The sequence below is a fragment of the Camelus dromedarius genome, chromosome 1 (assembly GCF_036321535.1).
Source record: "Camelus dromedarius isolate mCamDro1 chromosome 1, mCamDro1.pat, whole genome shotgun sequence".
NCBI lineage: Eukaryota > Metazoa > Chordata > Mammalia > Artiodactyla > Camelidae > Camelus > Camelus dromedarius.
This window is the reverse complement of record NC_087436.1, coordinates 77,657,766-77,675,288: the sequence shown is the minus strand read 5'-3', so window position 1 is coordinate 77,675,288 and position 17,523 is coordinate 77,657,766. Positions and strand designations below refer to the sequence as shown.

Sequence of the window (17,523 nt, the reverse complement as noted above, 5' to 3'; positions counted from 1 at the left end):
ACTCTCAAGAATAGCTTACAAGTCTTTTAAAAATGAAGAAGCAATTTATGTGCAGTTGCTGCTAATATTTCTTTAGTGAATATTTTTCACACACGAGTGCATGCTGGCATTTGGATTACTTAAAATGTGGTTAGTGTCAAAAAGGCCAAGTGTTAAGTGAATAGCCACTCATGTTAAGTAAATATTGCCAGAAGTCAAACTGTAACAAGTACTCAGCAAGAATGTATAGGCTCTTTGATTCAGTAGAGTCACAGTAATGATTTTTATTAATATTTATGGAGTAGCTTCTGGGTAGAGAGCATTGTGAAATATGTGAAAAGGCATTGTGATGATATTTGATGGCAAAAGAAAAGAATCCACAGAACTGCGTGCCTAGAAATCCCTAACAATGGAGTCTCGATCTGAGCAAAGAAGCTGATGATGGTAAATGGAGGAGAGGGCTTCAGTGGTTTTGCAGCAAGGACAGGGGAGGTCATGCCGCGTGAATGTCTGTCTGACTCGCACTCTTTGATGAGAGTCTCGGCAGTTTAGACCCACATGGCACTTTGGGTTAAGAATGGCATCCGAGATGGAATGTACTAGCGCCTCTCTGTTTTTAGTACTTTTCTGCTTGCTAAGCTTAGACCTGGAATGGGAAATCCAGTCAAGGAGTGACCCAAAACGAACTCTACAGGTGGGAAGAGATTGAAAAAGCTGGAAAAGCATAACTTCGAGTACGGTTGACAGGCAGGACTGTGACAGCCTCCTCAAGTCTCCCAGCCTTCAGTACACACCTCCCACCACCACCCTGCCCCATTGCGCCCCCCTGTGGTTGTTCTTCACAAAGCAGCGAGAATCATCTTGGGAAAGCACATTTAGATTGCCATCACTTCCTTAGAACTTTCTAACGGCTTCCCGATAAGCATAAAATCTTGATTCCTTGCTGTGTTCCACCAGACCGTGCAGGATCTGGCTTCTGGTCGGTTCTCAGGCATCATATTGTTTTCTAGTTTCCCCTCCACCCATCACACTTCAGCTCGTACCAGGCACGCACTTCCATAAAGGCCATGGCCACACATCTTTCCATGGCTTCCCCTTCTCCTCCTTCTGGCCTTAATTCACATAGCACTTCTGCAGATACCAGCCAAGCTGAAGCAGCGCCTCCCAGCCCACTCCCAGCCCGGTCATCATCTACCACTTGACTCTCTTTTATCTTCCTAGTCCTTGTTAGTATCTGAAATTAACTGAAGTATTTGTGTTGTTCACTTTTTTGTTTGATTATTTGTCACCTTCTACCAAAATAAAAATATCCTAAAATCAGGGTCTTTGTTGTTTTTGATGCCTGGAACTAAACTGATTTTCCCTACACTTTTGTTAGCTGGTTGACCTGACCTCAGTGTGCCATTGGAAAAGATGAGTGGCTGTGGAACAGTATTACTCCTTGTTCTTTGTAAGATTCTGAGAGACAGAGTACATTGTTTCTGTCTGGGAGAAGCAAGGCCTCCTCGCTTCTGGTGTTGCATTTCCAGCCCACCAAGCCTTTGCTGATATGTATCCTAAAGATCAGATCTGCCCTTTTAGACTAATGATTTGGAAGCAATAAATAAAAGTACTTCATCCGGCCATCAGCTTAATCCCATTACAGATTACCATAAAGTACCTTTTATCTTGGAGCTTTTTAGATGCATTTCACCAAGAGCATCACCACGACGGCGGTGTGATGTTTTACGTTTATGGCAGTTGGAGGTTCTATGTAAGCGTCTTCTCTTGTAGAGTCACTCAGTTATGCAACATACATTTATTTGATCCCCTATTTGTGCCAAGAATCATTCCGAGTATTAGGGACACAAGAGGAAATAAAATAAGACAAAAACCCCTGCTTTTGTGGAACTTGCCTTCTATAGGGGAGATAGAAAATAAAGAAGATAATTAAGTCAAGTGTGTAGTAGGTACTTCAGAGAGCAGGAAGTGCTAAGGAGAGAAAATAAAGTAGGGAAGGAGGATGAGAAGCATGGGGGAGGGGTTGGGGGGTTGCAGTGTTGGACTGGATGGCCAAAGAAGGCCTCATTAAGACGACGAGCTTTGAGAAAATGCCTGATGGTGCTGAGGGGACACACCCAGTGGAGACCTGGGGAAAGAGCCATTCAGCTGCAGGGGCCTGAGCGCAAAGGTCTTGAAGTGGGGGCATCCCTAGCTTGTTGGAAGAATGTTGAGGAGACGAATGAGCCAGGGAGGGAGAAAGAGGAATGTCGGCCGGTGGTAAGGTGGGGGGGAGAGGGGAAGGTGATTCTGTACCGTTTATGGGTTATAATAAAGGCCTAGTGAAGACTTCACCTTTTACGCTGAAACTGGAAGCACTGGCAGTTTTGAACCAAAGCCGTGATGTGACCTGACTGATGTTTTAAACGATCGCCCTTGCTAATTGTTTCCCACAGACAAAAGCAGAGGACCTGTTAGGAGGTTATTATAATAATAGTGGCTTGGCCCACGCTGGTAGAGCAAAGGTGTTGAGTATTTGTCAGGTTCTGAATACCGACGTATTGTGAAGGTAACACTGATAAGATTTGCTTCTGGACTGAGATAGGGTGTGAGAGAAAGGATAACTCCAAGGTCTTTGGTTGGAGAAACTGAAAGGGCTGAGGCAAGTTTGATAGGGAAAATTGGAGCTTCACTGTGGACCTGACACATGCTAGATGCTCATTAGACACGAAGTGGGGAGATGATCGATGGCAGTTGTAGATATTAGCTTGTAAAGCAATGGGGAGGTCTTGGATGGAAACAGAAATTTGGGAGTGACTAGTTTATAAATGCTCTTTAAAACCACCGAGCTGAATGAGATTATCTAGAAAGTGAAAGTAGTTTATAAAAGAAGAGGTCCAAGGACTGAGCCCCAGAGTCCACCAGCTTCACATGGAAATAGTGGGAAATGAGAGAAAGCACCCAAGAAGGCAGGAGGATAACCAGGATGAAAGCACGTGTCAGAAGCCAAGTGAGGAGGGTGTTTCAGGGTGTGTGAGTGAGGAGCTCTGGCAAATGCTGTTAGTAGTGATATTAAAACTGAGAATTGAGGTGATTGGATGGGATGGAGGGGGTGAAGCCTGACTGCAGTGTGGCCAGGAGAAAATGGGTAGTGTTGACTGAAGAAAACGCACAACCTAAAAGTCACAAGTCATGTTATTCAGAGACCTTACTAAGGACTATAGCCCAGGAGACAGCCTCTCAGATAACCCTGAGGAACTGTTCCAAAGAAGTAAGGGAGGAGCCAAGATACATAGTAGTTTTTGCTAGAAAGACAACAATAACAACAAACAAACCATGTAGTAGGACATCAAAAGATCACTGCCGAAGGGCGGAGGGGCAACACAGGGGTAGGTGGGTAAGAAGGACAAACTGTTAAGTGTAAAATAAGCTACAAGGATGTATTGTACAACATCAGAAATAAAGCCAATACTTTATAATAATTATACATGGAGTATAACCTTTAAAATTGTGCATCAGTATATTGTACACCTATAACTTATATAATACTGTACAGCAATTATACCTAAATTTAAAAACAAAAAGAAAAAAAAGGATTTCTGTGACTCACAAATTCAGACATCTCAAGTTAGTGACTTACTGCTTTTCTATACATGGGAAGATAGAAGCATCTGGGCTCCTTCAAATTATTACTTAGATGTGCATCTTAACTCTCTAGGGCCAGTATCCTGTTTCTCTCCATCCTGAATTCCCCTCAGGGTACACTGTTGGAGGCTGCAGTGGCTGATGGCTTGATGTTGGACAATATTCGTTGTTTACTGGATGGCAAGCAACAGTTTTTGTCTGCAGCTGATACAGTGATTAGATTACTCCTTCAAGTTTTCCCCCAACGGGAAAAGAGAAATGGAGGAGAGTCGAAGGGGAATTCAGGTCAAGGGAGAGCATTTTGTTGTTGGAAGAATTTCAGTGTTTTCTTACTGATTAGAATGACCCAGCAAAGATGATGTGAAAGATTGAGGAGAGAGGAGAATTTAAGGAGCATGGCTGAACAAGGAAGTGTCTGCAGGAGCAGGGGCACAGGTGACCTTAGCTAGAGGCAAAGGCAGTTCCTTTATGGTACAGGAGAGAAGCAGAGCACAGATGTGGGTAAGTAGACAGGGATGCTGGTGGACAGTTGTAGAAGTTCCCTTTTCTGCTCCAATTTTCTTAGTGAAATAGGAAGCCAGGGCATCATTTGGGAGTGAGGATGGAGAGGAGTTTCTGGAAGTTTGAGGAGAAAGGACAAAATGTGAATTATGAGTCTCAGGGAGTGCGACAGTAAGTGGTACATCAGGAAACTCTAGACTGACTGCTGGGCAGCACTGAGTGCCCCCTTGACGTTAGCGGGCATGGGTTTAAAGTGAGACACACACAGATGTGAAAATGGTTGAATATTTTCCTCCAATAACTGGCAGTTGCATTGCAGGCAGGGAGCAAGCGACAAAATGGGTTGACCGCTAACTTGACATGCTAATAGTTCATCACACGAGTAATATTCGCCTGTTCTTTTCTCATTTCTCAGGTGGTTAAACGGTTTTAATTGGGAGGGACTGAAAGCACGGAACCTTCCATCACCTTTACAAAGAGAGGTATGGTATCTGCTGTATTTCTCTCCTGATTTTTTCTAAGTATTTGTTTTTATAAACAGATTTCAGGTGTGTGTGTGGGTGTGTAATAGGTTAAAAGTTTTGAACTAGTTTTTAAATTTAAGTGAAAATCTCATAGCATTTGTGATTATAGGGTCTAAATAGTTTTACCTACTTGATGGACATTAGCTCAGCTCTTAGGAAACGATGACATGTAAATCTAAGTCTCATGGTAGTCAGCATTGGTCAGGCTGACTGCTGGTTATAGAAATATAATGTGCGCCTGTAGATAATTTAAAATTTTTCTAGTAGCCATATTAAAAAGAAGTGGGTGAAATTAATTTTAATTATCATAATATGTTAAAATGCTGTTATTTCAATATGTACTCTACACACTAATGACTAATACTAATGAGATGTTACATTTATTTTTTTCATACTAAATTTTCAAAATCTCAAGCTGATTTCCCACTTTGAGCACATCTCAGTTCTGAGTGGCCACATTTCCACTGCTCAGTCACCACACTTGGTTGGACAGCACAGCTCTAGAGAAAGCAGAACACCTGCCAAGTTGTGGGGAAGAATGTCTCAGGAGTGGTCTAGTCCGCATCCTACAGACTTTATGCTGTGTTCTCTGTAGCGGACTTTTGAAGATCTGTGTCTTTCTTTGTACATTTTTAGATTGACATCTGATTTTTTTTTTCATCATAAAAGTTTAAATCATTGTGGAGAATATAATTTCTAGTATGTTGCAAATATTGATATTTTAAAGTAAAACGTTATTGTTACTTCACCCCTTTAAATATATGCAATGTAATCTAAATGCCATGGCAATTTGAAACTCATCAGTCGTTTAAAAAAATACAGGCAGAAATATTACATCATTCCTTTTCTCTCTGAACTCTTATTTCCACTTTTCCATTACACGTTCCCTATAAAAGTCCATCCTAACGTAAAAGATTTTTATGGTTGATGGTCTTCTATTGATCATTCTTTAAGTGCTTTTCAATTTTAGTTTTATAAATTAACATTTTTTTGTGACAACAAAAGTTTTTCTGGCAACAAATATTTCTTTCAGATTCACTTACAATTACGTTTTTATAGCATGCAGTATCAAACAGCATAAATCTTATAAAAATTTTAAGTAATTATTAAACAAAAATATTTTGAAAAATTATGTAATGAACTTGTAAATAAATATAATTTACTTAGAAATGGGGTCAGACTCCATATAAATTCTATTTCTTTTTAAAATTATTTTTATACAGAGGCAGATACCTAATATAAATATATATTATTTTATATAAAATATATATTATTTTATATAAAATATAAATATAAAATTATTTTATACAGAGGTTAAGAGTTGTGTTTCCATAAATAATGAGAGTTGAGGGTTTTATAATAGCAATGCCACTTTGGACACCTCTGAATAGTCTCCTTGTCCCCCCAAAAAACACATTGTGATCGATCGTTAATGGTATTGTTAGTGATCTATCAGCTGATAATTCAGTTTGGTACTACTGAAAATTATTTCAAAGCAAAGAATTGGAAACCACTTGATTTGCAAAGTAAATTATTACCAGAGTCACTTTGCTCTCTCAACAGGATCACTAATGTTTAAATTTTTCCCTTTGACATTCTGGAGATTTTATATGGGTCAATTAACCATATCAAAATTTAAGATTAGTAAGAAGCTCTTATAAAGTGGAAGAAGGATTCTGTCTAATTTTGATTTTTTAATATTCCCTTTTAAAATGTTTTCTAGTTTGAAAAAAAAAAAAGAAGACATTGTTTCTGTCGCCTTTTCTTTCAGAAATAAGTCCTCAGGTCAGGTTGTTCTTATTGAATGTAATTCAGGGACCCAATCCATTTGTTCCAAAGGGGAGATCTCACGAGTCTAAGAGTGTGATTCAGAAAGGATAACTGGTCATCTTTTCCTTATATGTACCTTACAAGTGGTTGCAGTGTAACATCAGTGTTCAGATGTAGAAAGAATCCCCCATATGCACTAGCATGCTTAGTCAGCATTATCCTCACCTCTGGTTCAATCCTGTCTACTAGCTCAGTGGACCCACAGATCACAGCTACTTTGACAAGTATCCTCCTGAGAAGGGAGTGCCTCCAGATGAGCTGTCAGGCTGGGATAAAGACTTCTGACGGAAGAGAAGAGGATGACCGCCTCCACTGCACAAGAGGACTCTGAGGACCAACAACCCAACCCTGATTACTTCTCTTTGTCGTGTTATGCTATCTTTGGGAAGACCATTAGAGAAAAGAAATCCCTGCCCATGAGCTGGGAGTGGGAAACAGTGGGTGTGGAGGTGGTTCTGAATGATCACGTCTCATTTAGATGCTGTGAATTATTCATGTATTCCATTCTCTGCTTCTCTCCAGTGTTGTAGGCTATCCTCTTCCCCTTCCAAAGTCAGAACTATTTCTGTTAAAGGGACATCGTTTGCTCTGCAACCTACTGCTCCGTCCCTTTGTCTCCTTTGAGTCCTGGTAAGGTTTAAAAAGTGTCTTGCCCTTGAGCAACTAAGTCATTCAAATAGAAGGAAGAACAAGGGTGAATTTTAGAAGATTTCCCCTACTCTCAACCACCTCACGTAAGCATTAGGGCATCTTGAAGTCATGATTTTCAGGAAACTTGGTAGTCAATAGAAGCTCTTGATTTTCACCAGTGTCCAACCTAGAAATATATTAATACGCTTCTGATACTAGTACCGGGAAGGGCAGGCTTGAGTATTAGTCAGTGGTACGACTTCCTAACATACATGAGTTCATTCATCTAGCCAGGTGATTCTGTTCTATTGGGGAACTTAGAAAAAAATAAACAAAGCAAAAAATATTTTTCATTCTCCAGTGACCAGCCATGATACCTCAGCAACTTTTCAAAAGCCTTGTTAAAGGTGGTTATAATGTGTGGTTCAGTGATGGGCCTCTGGAAAGGTTTGATCTTATGTATGAAATATTTTCACAGTCAAATTAGAGAGCATGCAGGAACAAATTGTGAAGGTGTTTCCTTCCCATTAAATATGGAGAATAAATTCTAATAGGTAAGAAGGCTGAAACTCTGAGCTATTTTGGCCAGTTCTGTGATTGTTGCTATTAATAAACCAAGAATATAGAATAACCACAGTTAATTTTTAATGGAAATCCCCTTGGCAAATGTTGATGCACACCCAATCATGGCTGCATTAATAACTCTTTTTAAGGACATTTGAGTCATGGGCGTGTTTATAGTTGTAGATTTTAAGGCAAGCAAGCCTTTAGAGAAATGATGGGACAGTAAAGGGACTTCCAGCATCTGTCCCCCTCCTGTCTCCTCCTGCAGTCTTCCAATTAATAAATAGATTTGTTTCCATAACATTGGACGCCAGTACCTAAGAACTTTACTAGTAGGATGTTTTTATGTATTGACCATAATCACTTCTGCAGCCTCCTTCCCAAATGGATGGGAAACAAACTCTCTCTCTCTTTGATCTGGCAGAGTAAAAATAATGTCTAAGTTCCTGCATTACTCAAGCTTCTGGTTATATTTTCATATGCTAATGTTCTGTAGGAAAAGCAGCCTCTACCCACACTCCACCCATCTTTTCAGCATTCAGGGAGTCTGCTATGTGCTTCTGGGAGTGTTGAATCAGATACGTGAGGTCCAACCCAAGAAGATGCATCCTTAACAAATTAAATTTCCACATTTAGAATCATTTTGCTGAACCAAAGAATTTTTGTTTCCTGGAGTAGTATTTTTAAAGATTATGCATTGTACATAGAAGAACCATTTTTAATAGGATTGACATAACCTGCTTAATGAATTTCTAAGATTTTTAAAAGATTTTTATTTGCATTTGGTTTGTAGGCACTGTATGTTTTTCCATGTATATATTTTTAAATTACCCACCTATAAATGGAGGAAAAGTATGTATTGGGTGGATATTAGAACTGTACAGTTATTCTAGCAATGATATTCTCAAAGGTGGTCAATAGTTGTAATTCAAAAAAGACTTACATATACACAAATAAAAACCAACTTAGAGGACTACAGGTTTATTTTGGCTCTGATTGGCCATGTCAGTATACAATCTCCACATGTGATTTTATTGTGTTTTCTTTAGAGTACTTTATAAAGATGAAGAAATGAGAGATTGACCCATAATCCCAATTCTGCTATTTCCTAGCTGGGTGACCTTGAGAAAATGACTCCCCTTTTTTGAGTACTAGCTTTCTCACCTGTGAAAAAAAAAAAAGGCACAGTAAAGTAATAGCTACTTTAGAGTCCTGTTTTGGGGAGTGAATTGATATTTAGAGAGTCCTTTGCCAATATGAATGAAATAATCAGTTCTGCATGGATGGGAGCTACTGTTACTATCTCTGTTAGAATTGAAGGGGCCTTAATAACCACTTCGTCCTGAACCTTATCTGTCAGATTGTATCTGTATGCACAGTTGTGCCAATTAAATTCAGTATCAATCTTTTCTCTTTTTTTAAATCATAAAGTAAAGATGGTTAATCAAATCTTAGTGAATATGGTGAACTCTCACCAAAATAAGTGCTTTATTAAGAGCTCTCTTCTCACCTAAGTTTCTAAATTTTAATTTTTTATAAATTAAGGATATATATATATATTCTTAGAAAATACACAAAATGATCCCTTTATATACAGACCCATCATATTCCTAATCATTAAAGCGTTCCTAATATCTCTTTTCTGGGTGCAAAGTTAATTTTTCATTCTTGAGCCTCTTCTCTTTGGGGCCAAGTTTTCACAAGGGTAGTTTCTTAATCTTTTCTCTAAATATTAAAATGTCTGGAGGGAGGAGAATGTAGTGGTGAAAAGTAAGAGATTTGGAGTAAAAAAAAAAAATGGGTTTGAATTCCTGCTCTGCCCAGATTTGTGTGACCTTGGATAATAACAAACCACATCTTTATTCGTCTATAACTTACAGATGGTATATGTAAAGCTTTGGAACATTGGGCCAGACTATTATTACTTGTGGGTCATTGAAAATAACCATTTGGAAATAAACATATACATATATTTCTTTTGGCATAATAATAAATCTTTGTTTTTTATTGCCAGGTATTATACTATGAGTATTTACATCCATTATCTCATTCATACGAGAATCTAAAATAATTATAAACACACTGCCTATTGACTGCCTTCAAAGCTAAATATTGGCCTCAAAAATATGCCTTTCATTCTCAGTTGCTGTGATGGTTTTCCATGGCTTAGTTCCAGTTGCTATAACAATATAACAAATTAACTCACAACTTAATTGCTTGGAACACCATTTTATTCTTCTTCATGAGTCTGTGAGTCAGGAATTTGGACAGCACATGGCAAGTATGGTTTTTCATCTGTACCACAGTATCTGGGGCATCAAGCAGAAAGAGTCAGAGATGGGGGTGACTCAATGGCTGGGAGCCTTGTTGACCCGTGTATCTGGAACCCAGGCTGGGACTACTCAAAGACTAAGACTGCTGTTCTGCATGCCCATACACATCCTCAGCATGATTTGAATGCCTCCCGTTATGATGTCCATAGAGTAGACCAGTGCATTTTGTGGTGCCTTGGGGCTTCAAGAGCAGGTATTCCAGCCAACAAACAGAAGCTATATAAACTTTATGAACCAGCCTTGGAGTCACGTAGCATCATTTCTGCCATACTCTATTGGTGGAAATGCAAGCCCACCAGATTTGAGGGGAGGGAATATAAACTCCAGTTCTTAATGAGGAGAGTTTCAAAGAATTTGCAAGCAAGTTTTAAAACTGCCAGAACCCACTTTCTGGCTACAGACTATTTATATTACTGCCATGTGCAAAATAAACTTATTCCCTCTCAAGAACCTCCCTAAAAATATCATCTCATTACCTCAGACTTTGCTCAAGTCTGGGATCTTGTCATCTAAATTCAATTCAGGTATGGATGAGGTTCCTCAGGTGTAACTCTTTGGACACATTCTTTTAGGTCAGAAAGTCTGTGAACTAAGTTAACAAGTTATCTGTCCCCATACTCATCAGAATTGTGAGACAATTGAAGGATAACAACAGATCCTTGTATTCTGAGAGGGAGAACATGAGAGGCACAAAGCAGCACTGATCTGTAGAATTCTGAAACTTGTTACCATTTCTCTGCTTAAGGCTCAGTCCTACTCCCTGTGAATTGTTCTCCATAGTGTTTGGCTCCACCAGGTAGAATCTTGGTTCTGCCTCTGAGTTACCCTTTTTTTCTTCTGTAAGATATGTCTGATATTTCCAACTGAGTTGACTTCTTAGCCTGTCTCCTGCCTGTAAACATTTAGTGGTAGAGATGCCTTTTTCCAGTTTGTCTCTCTGTATTCCAAGCTGATACATTTCCTTTAAAAACTTTGTGAGTTTCCTATGTATGAATTCATGATCCACTCCATTAGACAAATGTTATACTTACACGTCTTTTCTGTGAAGATGCTGTGGGAAAAAAAGATTCTTAGAAATTCTATTTTTTTTAAAGAGAGTGCATGTATAGCATATGCTTAAAGTGTTTAGAAGGCCTTTTGCCTGTTTGAGAGGGTGTGGTGGTCAGCTTCAAAGATGGCTTCCCTCTCTTCTCTTCTCTGCCATCCTATGTGCAGTTGAACTTGCTTGTCACGTCTTCTCACAAGACTTTCAGGACCAAGCGATTCCTGGCCAAGAAACAAAAGCAGAATCACCCCATTCCCCAATGGATTCACATGAAAACTAGTAATAAAATCAGGTACAACTCCAAAAGAAGACATTAGAGAAGAACTAAGCTGCGTCTATAAGGAGTCACGCACATGAGGTGGCACACATACTTATCCTGTGTCAAGGTCATCTGCATCTTACTATATCACTAAGAAAACAACTCTACTATCTGAAAGGCTGGATGTGTTTAACTGCGGAAATGATTTTTCTCTTGGCATCAGTGTTTCTGCACTAGTGCTAATAAATATGTGAGACCTTTTGTTGGAAAAAAAAAAAACCAAAGATGGCTTCCAATGATTCCTGCTTACGGTGTTCAGGCCCTATTATAATCCCTCCCCTTCAGTGTTGACTGAATCTAGTGACTTTCTTCCAGCAAAGAGAGTATACTAAAAAGAGATGGGATGTCACTTCTGAGATGACATTATGAAGTAACTCTGCTTCTGTCCTGCTCACCGTTTCTTGCTCTCTCATTTTCTTGATCTGAAGGAAGCTGGCTGCCATCATGGGAACTTCTCTATGGGGAGGCTCATGTGGCAAATAACTAAGGGAGTCTCTGGCCACAGCCAGCGAAGAAATGCAGCCCCCAGTCCCCCAACCTGTGATGAACTGAATCCTGCCAACAACCACAGCAGTAGCTTGGAAGCAGATCCTCCTTCAGCTGAGCCTCCAGATGAGTCTGTAACCTTGGCCAATACTTGGTCAAAGCCTAGTGAGAGCCCATCAGCCAGAGGAGCCAGATAAACAACTCCCATATTACTGACCCACGGAACCTGTGAGCCAGGAACTGTGTATTGAATTAAACTACGAGATTGGGAAGGAAAGACAGACATGAAGTGGAAGAAACAAGAACAAACTGGACACAAAAGGGCAAACCAGAATCCTTGAGGAAAAACTGGAATTTGTGATGACAGACCAGAATCTATGAAGACAAATTAGAATCTGTGTCTGTCTTTCATGGTTGCCAACCTTGGCCATACGAGTGGCTTGCAGGATAAGCTGGCACTTTTCACGCATACCTGGCTCAGGGTCTGCCAGTGCCAGAGGAGCAATCTGGCTGGAGCTGGAGGGACCACAGGCTTGGCTGTTGCTGTTCCCCCACAAGGTGAGCCAGCAGATCAACAAAAATGTGCACGAGCTGCAACAGTGCCTGGTCTTGCGCTGACCTCCAGAGTATAAATATGACTGCTACTGGCTTGGGCATTTCAAGTCTTATGCAGATTTGTCTTGTGGCAAAGCCAAGCTCAGAACCACACAGAGAAAGGAACTCCAGGAAACATGCATCTGGCTTAGCTAAACTGACACACTACAAATTCACTCAGTTTCAAACCTATATATATATGTGTATGTCATTATTCTTATGTAATTAATTTAATGTGAATTTTTAACTAATGCGATTTGCTTCCTGTCTTTCCACCCAATATTTATCAACGTGTAGATAGAGCACAGGCCACGTGACGCCACTGATACCAGCAATAGCAGTCTGTCTCAGGTGATTGACAGGCAAGCTCGCGACTGAATCAGAGCTGGAGCATTTTCAGTTTCGGAAAGTATAAAACCAAGATATTTTTGTTTATTTAATTGTTACAAATTTAAAATGGCATAATCAAAAGTAGCACGAAATTTGTTTTGATAAATATAAACTTTATCAGTGAGGGAAAAACAAGTAGACACGCACTGAGAAGATAAAAAGCCGAAGAAAATACAATGAGATCAAGGAAGAACCCTGGCAATGCATCAGTCCTAGAAACCAAGTAGGGTAAATGGAGTGCAGAGAGTCACAAAATTAAGGTGTGCCTGGAAATGCTTAGAAATTCGTTCCATGAGTCAAGGCCAAAGAAAGCCAAGTCAAGAAAGTCTAACAGAAATATTAAAATACGTATTTTTTCTTGATCAGAAGGAGTAAGGGGAATCCTCTTATTCTAATGAATAGTGAATATGAAGAAAGATATTTAATTGATACATTCAACCATTATTAATCAAGCTCTGTTGCAGGCACTATTCTAGGTGCTGAGGATACAGCAGAGGGCAGAAGTCACAGCCCTTGTATGTGCTCCGGTTTAGCAGATGAAGACTTAACTGAGGGTCACTCCAGGTGGTGTGATCATGGATATTTTCTTCTAAGTTTTCTGCATTGAACTTATATTTTGGAATAAAGAACAAAATTTATTTTTAAAATATATGCTTGAAATTGAGAAATAGGCTAGCTACCAGAAAGATTATTGAAAAAAATGTCTGCGGAACATCAACCACAAAGCTCACTCTATCAGATCACTTTACAGGCAGATGAATGACGGACCCTCTCGGGCCTCTCCAGTGTTAAGTGCTTCTTCTTTATTTAAATCTTTATGTCAAGCCTTTACAGACTCTATTTGTTCTTACCTCTCAATTCTGACGTTTTCCCACAGATGCAAATTAAATCTTCTGCTTGATAGCAGCAGTTCACTGAGTGGTGTTGGCTGTTTTCAAAAAATGTTTAGTTCTGCTTCTGCCAGATTTCCTGTGCCTTGTTCCCCCACCTCCTTCATCCGCAGGTAGAGTAGCTCCTGGCAACCACATCCTCTCCAATAAATGCATATGCATAAACTAATTAACTAGTAAATCAATCAACTGATTGATTGATTGACTCTCTGAACAAATATTTTGGTGACTACTCTGTACCGGGCACTGGTGTTCAGCAATAAACAATATAGACAATAAACAACAGAGACAGGACCAAGTGCCATTTATTCTAGAGCAGCCTGTGATGAGTCCCAAACATGGGAAAGAGGGGCTTCCTCTCCTCCCTCTTTCCTTCCACAGTTCCCTGAAGCCAGAAAAGGGCAAGTTTTCTCTTCTGTCTGGACTTTCCTTATATATATAAAATTCTCTGATCTCTTCCACAAAGTCTGATCCTCTATAAGCTAAAGGTGATAGAGGAATTTAGATCAAGCTTTCTCAGGACCAAAGCCTGGCTTTTGAATTCCAAAAGCTTAGTGTTACTGAAGACTTTCTTAGTGCAACCCTAACTGGGACGAATCCTAATGGGCAGGTGTATGATTCAAGAAAAGAACCAAGATTTATTCTCAGCAGGCAAAAACAAGATCACATTAATAATTCAAAATTCAAAAGAAGAATTACTTCCCATTTGCTAAGATAAATAAACAAGAAATTCATTATAGTGATAAACTCTATTAAATAGGATAATGTGAGGCTGAGGAGAGGTGAGAACAGCTTTAAATAATGGTGAGAAAATGCTTTCCAGAGTAAGTAACATTTGAGATGAGACTTGAATGGCAAAAAGGTAACAACCTTGAGACAGTCTAGGAAAAAGTGTTCCAGACAAAGAAATCAGATGCAGAAGCTGTGGGGGAATTAATGGATTTGGCAAGTTCAAGAAACAGAAAGAAGTCTTGTTAAGTTCCAGAATAGTGAGAGCTGCCTAGTGAGAGGTAGGCAGGGCCAGACTATGAGAACCTCATAGACCACAGGAAAGAGTTTGGTTTTGATCTTAAATGAAACATGAGGACATTTTATTTTATCTTTTTCCATTAGAGCAGGAGAGTGACTTGATCTGATTTATGTTTTCAAAAGATCACTCTGGTGGCCATGCTATGAAGGAGCATAGATCGGGGAATAAAGGAAGCAAGCGGACCAAAAAGCAGGCAGTCGAATTATCCAATTCAGGAGAAAACCAGTGGAAACTGGCTCAGACTAGATTGTCAAATGGGTCATGTACAAAGAGTGATGGGCAAGTTGGAGCTGTGCTTTGGAAAGAGGTGATGAGTGACAGGAATGTACGTGAAGAATGAGATAAAGAGAAGAAACAACAAGTATGACTCTTGGGGTGTTCAAGGTTCTAGGTGAGTAAATATATGCACACAGGTATATGCGTGCGTATAAATGTATATGTAAGTATATGCACATATTTAAACTTTTAAAAAATATTCTTTCTTCTTCTAAGAACAGTTTGCAAACTGTGGTCTCAGTTATTTTTCATCTAAGGTTGCCAAATTTTGGTGATTTCATTGTTCAAATTAAAAAAAAAAGGAAAGGGACAAACATCTTAAAAACTTATGTGACAGGTAGTGTGCTAAGTATTTCATAAATGTTATCTCGTCTGAACTTTATGCCTCAACTTTATGAAGTTATTGTTTCTACTATTTAATAGATGAGGAAACGTTACCCTGGAGGGAAAATACACAAACACACTTCAAAATTTTATTCAACCAACATTTTTAAAGGAACTTCTGTGTGCATTACATTCATAGCTGAAGGTCAGAAGGGTTAACGTCACTTCCATTACTATGACCATTTACTGGGTGAAAAAAGGTTTTAAATCCGATGTGTTGTGTGGTATATTTTCTGGGTACAAAACTAGTTAAAATGAAAAAGCTTGCCTTTCATGTGATAACTTAAATCAGATGTAACAGTTGTGGTCAAAACTATTCTCAATCATACACAGTACCAGGGTGTCAGTCAAAAAAAAAAAGAAAGAAAAGATGCATATTATATACAAACAATGTTGTAATCGTTTTAGAGAGTGGAGTGTTTTAAACTTAGCTTTTTATCTCTCTTCATGCTAAGTGCAGTTTCAGCTTCCTTTTTCGTTTGTATTGGAACGAAGCAGAGCTGGGATCGCAGTTGTATTCAGCTGCTCTAGTAATCGACCTCACTTCCTAGATACATCACGTCTTCCTTTCGCAGGAGTCTGCATCACCTCGCTTCCATGGAATAGACCCAATCCACTCACCCCAATGCCGTCTAGAGCAACAAGCGCAAAACACAGTTCCTCAACTTTCCTCCCCTAAATCCTGCTTCTTTTCCCACTTCTCCAGGGAGAGGGTCAACAAGCTGTCAGACTTGGCCTCCGTGGTTATCCAGGCCAACTAGCCTATATAAAGATACAACTATGAATTCAGTACTTTGGACTTAATCTTCTATTCAGGACTCTGGTATTCCCGCTCCATTCTTCACGACTGCTCTATAGCAAATCAAACCTTCACCACTTTTCTAAATTCCTTTGGCCCACTCCTCCTTACAAATGGCTCCACCTCCTGCTTTATTTTTACTTATTTATTTTTAAAGATTTTAATTGACGTGTAGTTGATTTATAATGTTAGCTTCAGGCGTACAGCAAAGTGATTCAGTTATACAGATACATACATACAAATACATTTTTTCTTTTCAGATTCTTTTCCATTATAGGTTATTACAAGAAATTGAATATAGTTCCCTGCACTATACGGTAGATCCTTGTCATTTATCTATTTCATATATAGTAATGTGTGTTTGTTAATCTCCAACCTCTAATTTATCCCTGTGACTCCAAGCTCTTGCCCCTAGACCAGACCTTACCACTGAGCTCCAGGCCACTCTGATCATACCCACCTAAATTTTCTAGCTACTACAAACTCAGTTCAAAACTTAACTCCCCAAGGATGGGGGTATAGAGCTCAATGGTAGAGGCACGCTTAGCCTGCAGGAGGTCCTGGGTTCAAACCCCAGTCCCTCCACTAACAAAAAACAAACAAACAAAAGAACTGAACCCCCTCTCACCTCTCACCTCTGCGCGGCCTGACACCATCTCTTGCTGGGATTATTACAACTCTTGGGGATTGTTCTCCTCGCTTCCAGCCTAGCTCTCTTGTCAGTTACCATTTGTACTTCTGTTAGAGTGTTTTTTTCCAAAACATAAATTTAATGGCAGAAAATTTGTCTATATTTATTTTGCTTAAAAGCACTTTTTCCAAATTAAAATTGTTATATGTTATATTAAATTTTGGATAAAAGATCTTTAGATTTACCAGAGATATACTTATTGTGTTCAAAAGAAGGTTGGAAAAAACAACCCAGCGTGCAACACAATAAAACTAGAGCCAATAAGAGGATAACCTCCAGACAACTATTCAGTAGGAAATTACTTTTTTTTTCTCCAAAATGACTTAGCTTTAATGATGACTTTAAAATATAAAATTTCAAGGCAGAAATTAATAAGAACATGAGCAATACATTTCAAAAACCTGTGGGATACCGTTAAACAGTACTCAAGGAAAACGGTTATTCTTAAGTGAACTTTCTAAAACACTGTAAGAATTGAAAATAAGTAAACACCACAAAAGGCTAGAAAAATAAATAAATAAACAAATCCAAGGAAAGGAGAAGAAAATATTTTGTTGATTGAAGCATCATTTAATGAAAAAAAAAACTTAGATCTTTATAACAGACAAAAGCTGATTTTTTAAAAAGATCATTA

The 17,523-nt window shown here is 39.0% G+C and overlaps 1 protein-coding gene across 1 annotated transcript in view; it reads left to right on the top strand.

Moving 5' to 3' along the window:
- The window catches only part of PRKG2 (protein kinase cGMP-dependent 2), a 93,738-nt gene extending 85,486 nt beyond the window's left edge, over positions 1–8,252 (top strand). Inside the window, exons 18-19 of the mRNA XM_031432712.2 lie at positions 4,520–4,586; positions 6,648–8,252. Of these exons, the coding sequence (XP_031288572.1) occupies positions 4,520–4,586; positions 6,648–6,743 (163 nt within the window). The 3' untranslated portion in view covers positions 6,744–8,252. The remainder of the gene's footprint in view (positions 1–4,519; positions 4,587–6,647) is intronic.
- Positions 8,253–17,523: the final 9,271 nt, after the last annotated feature.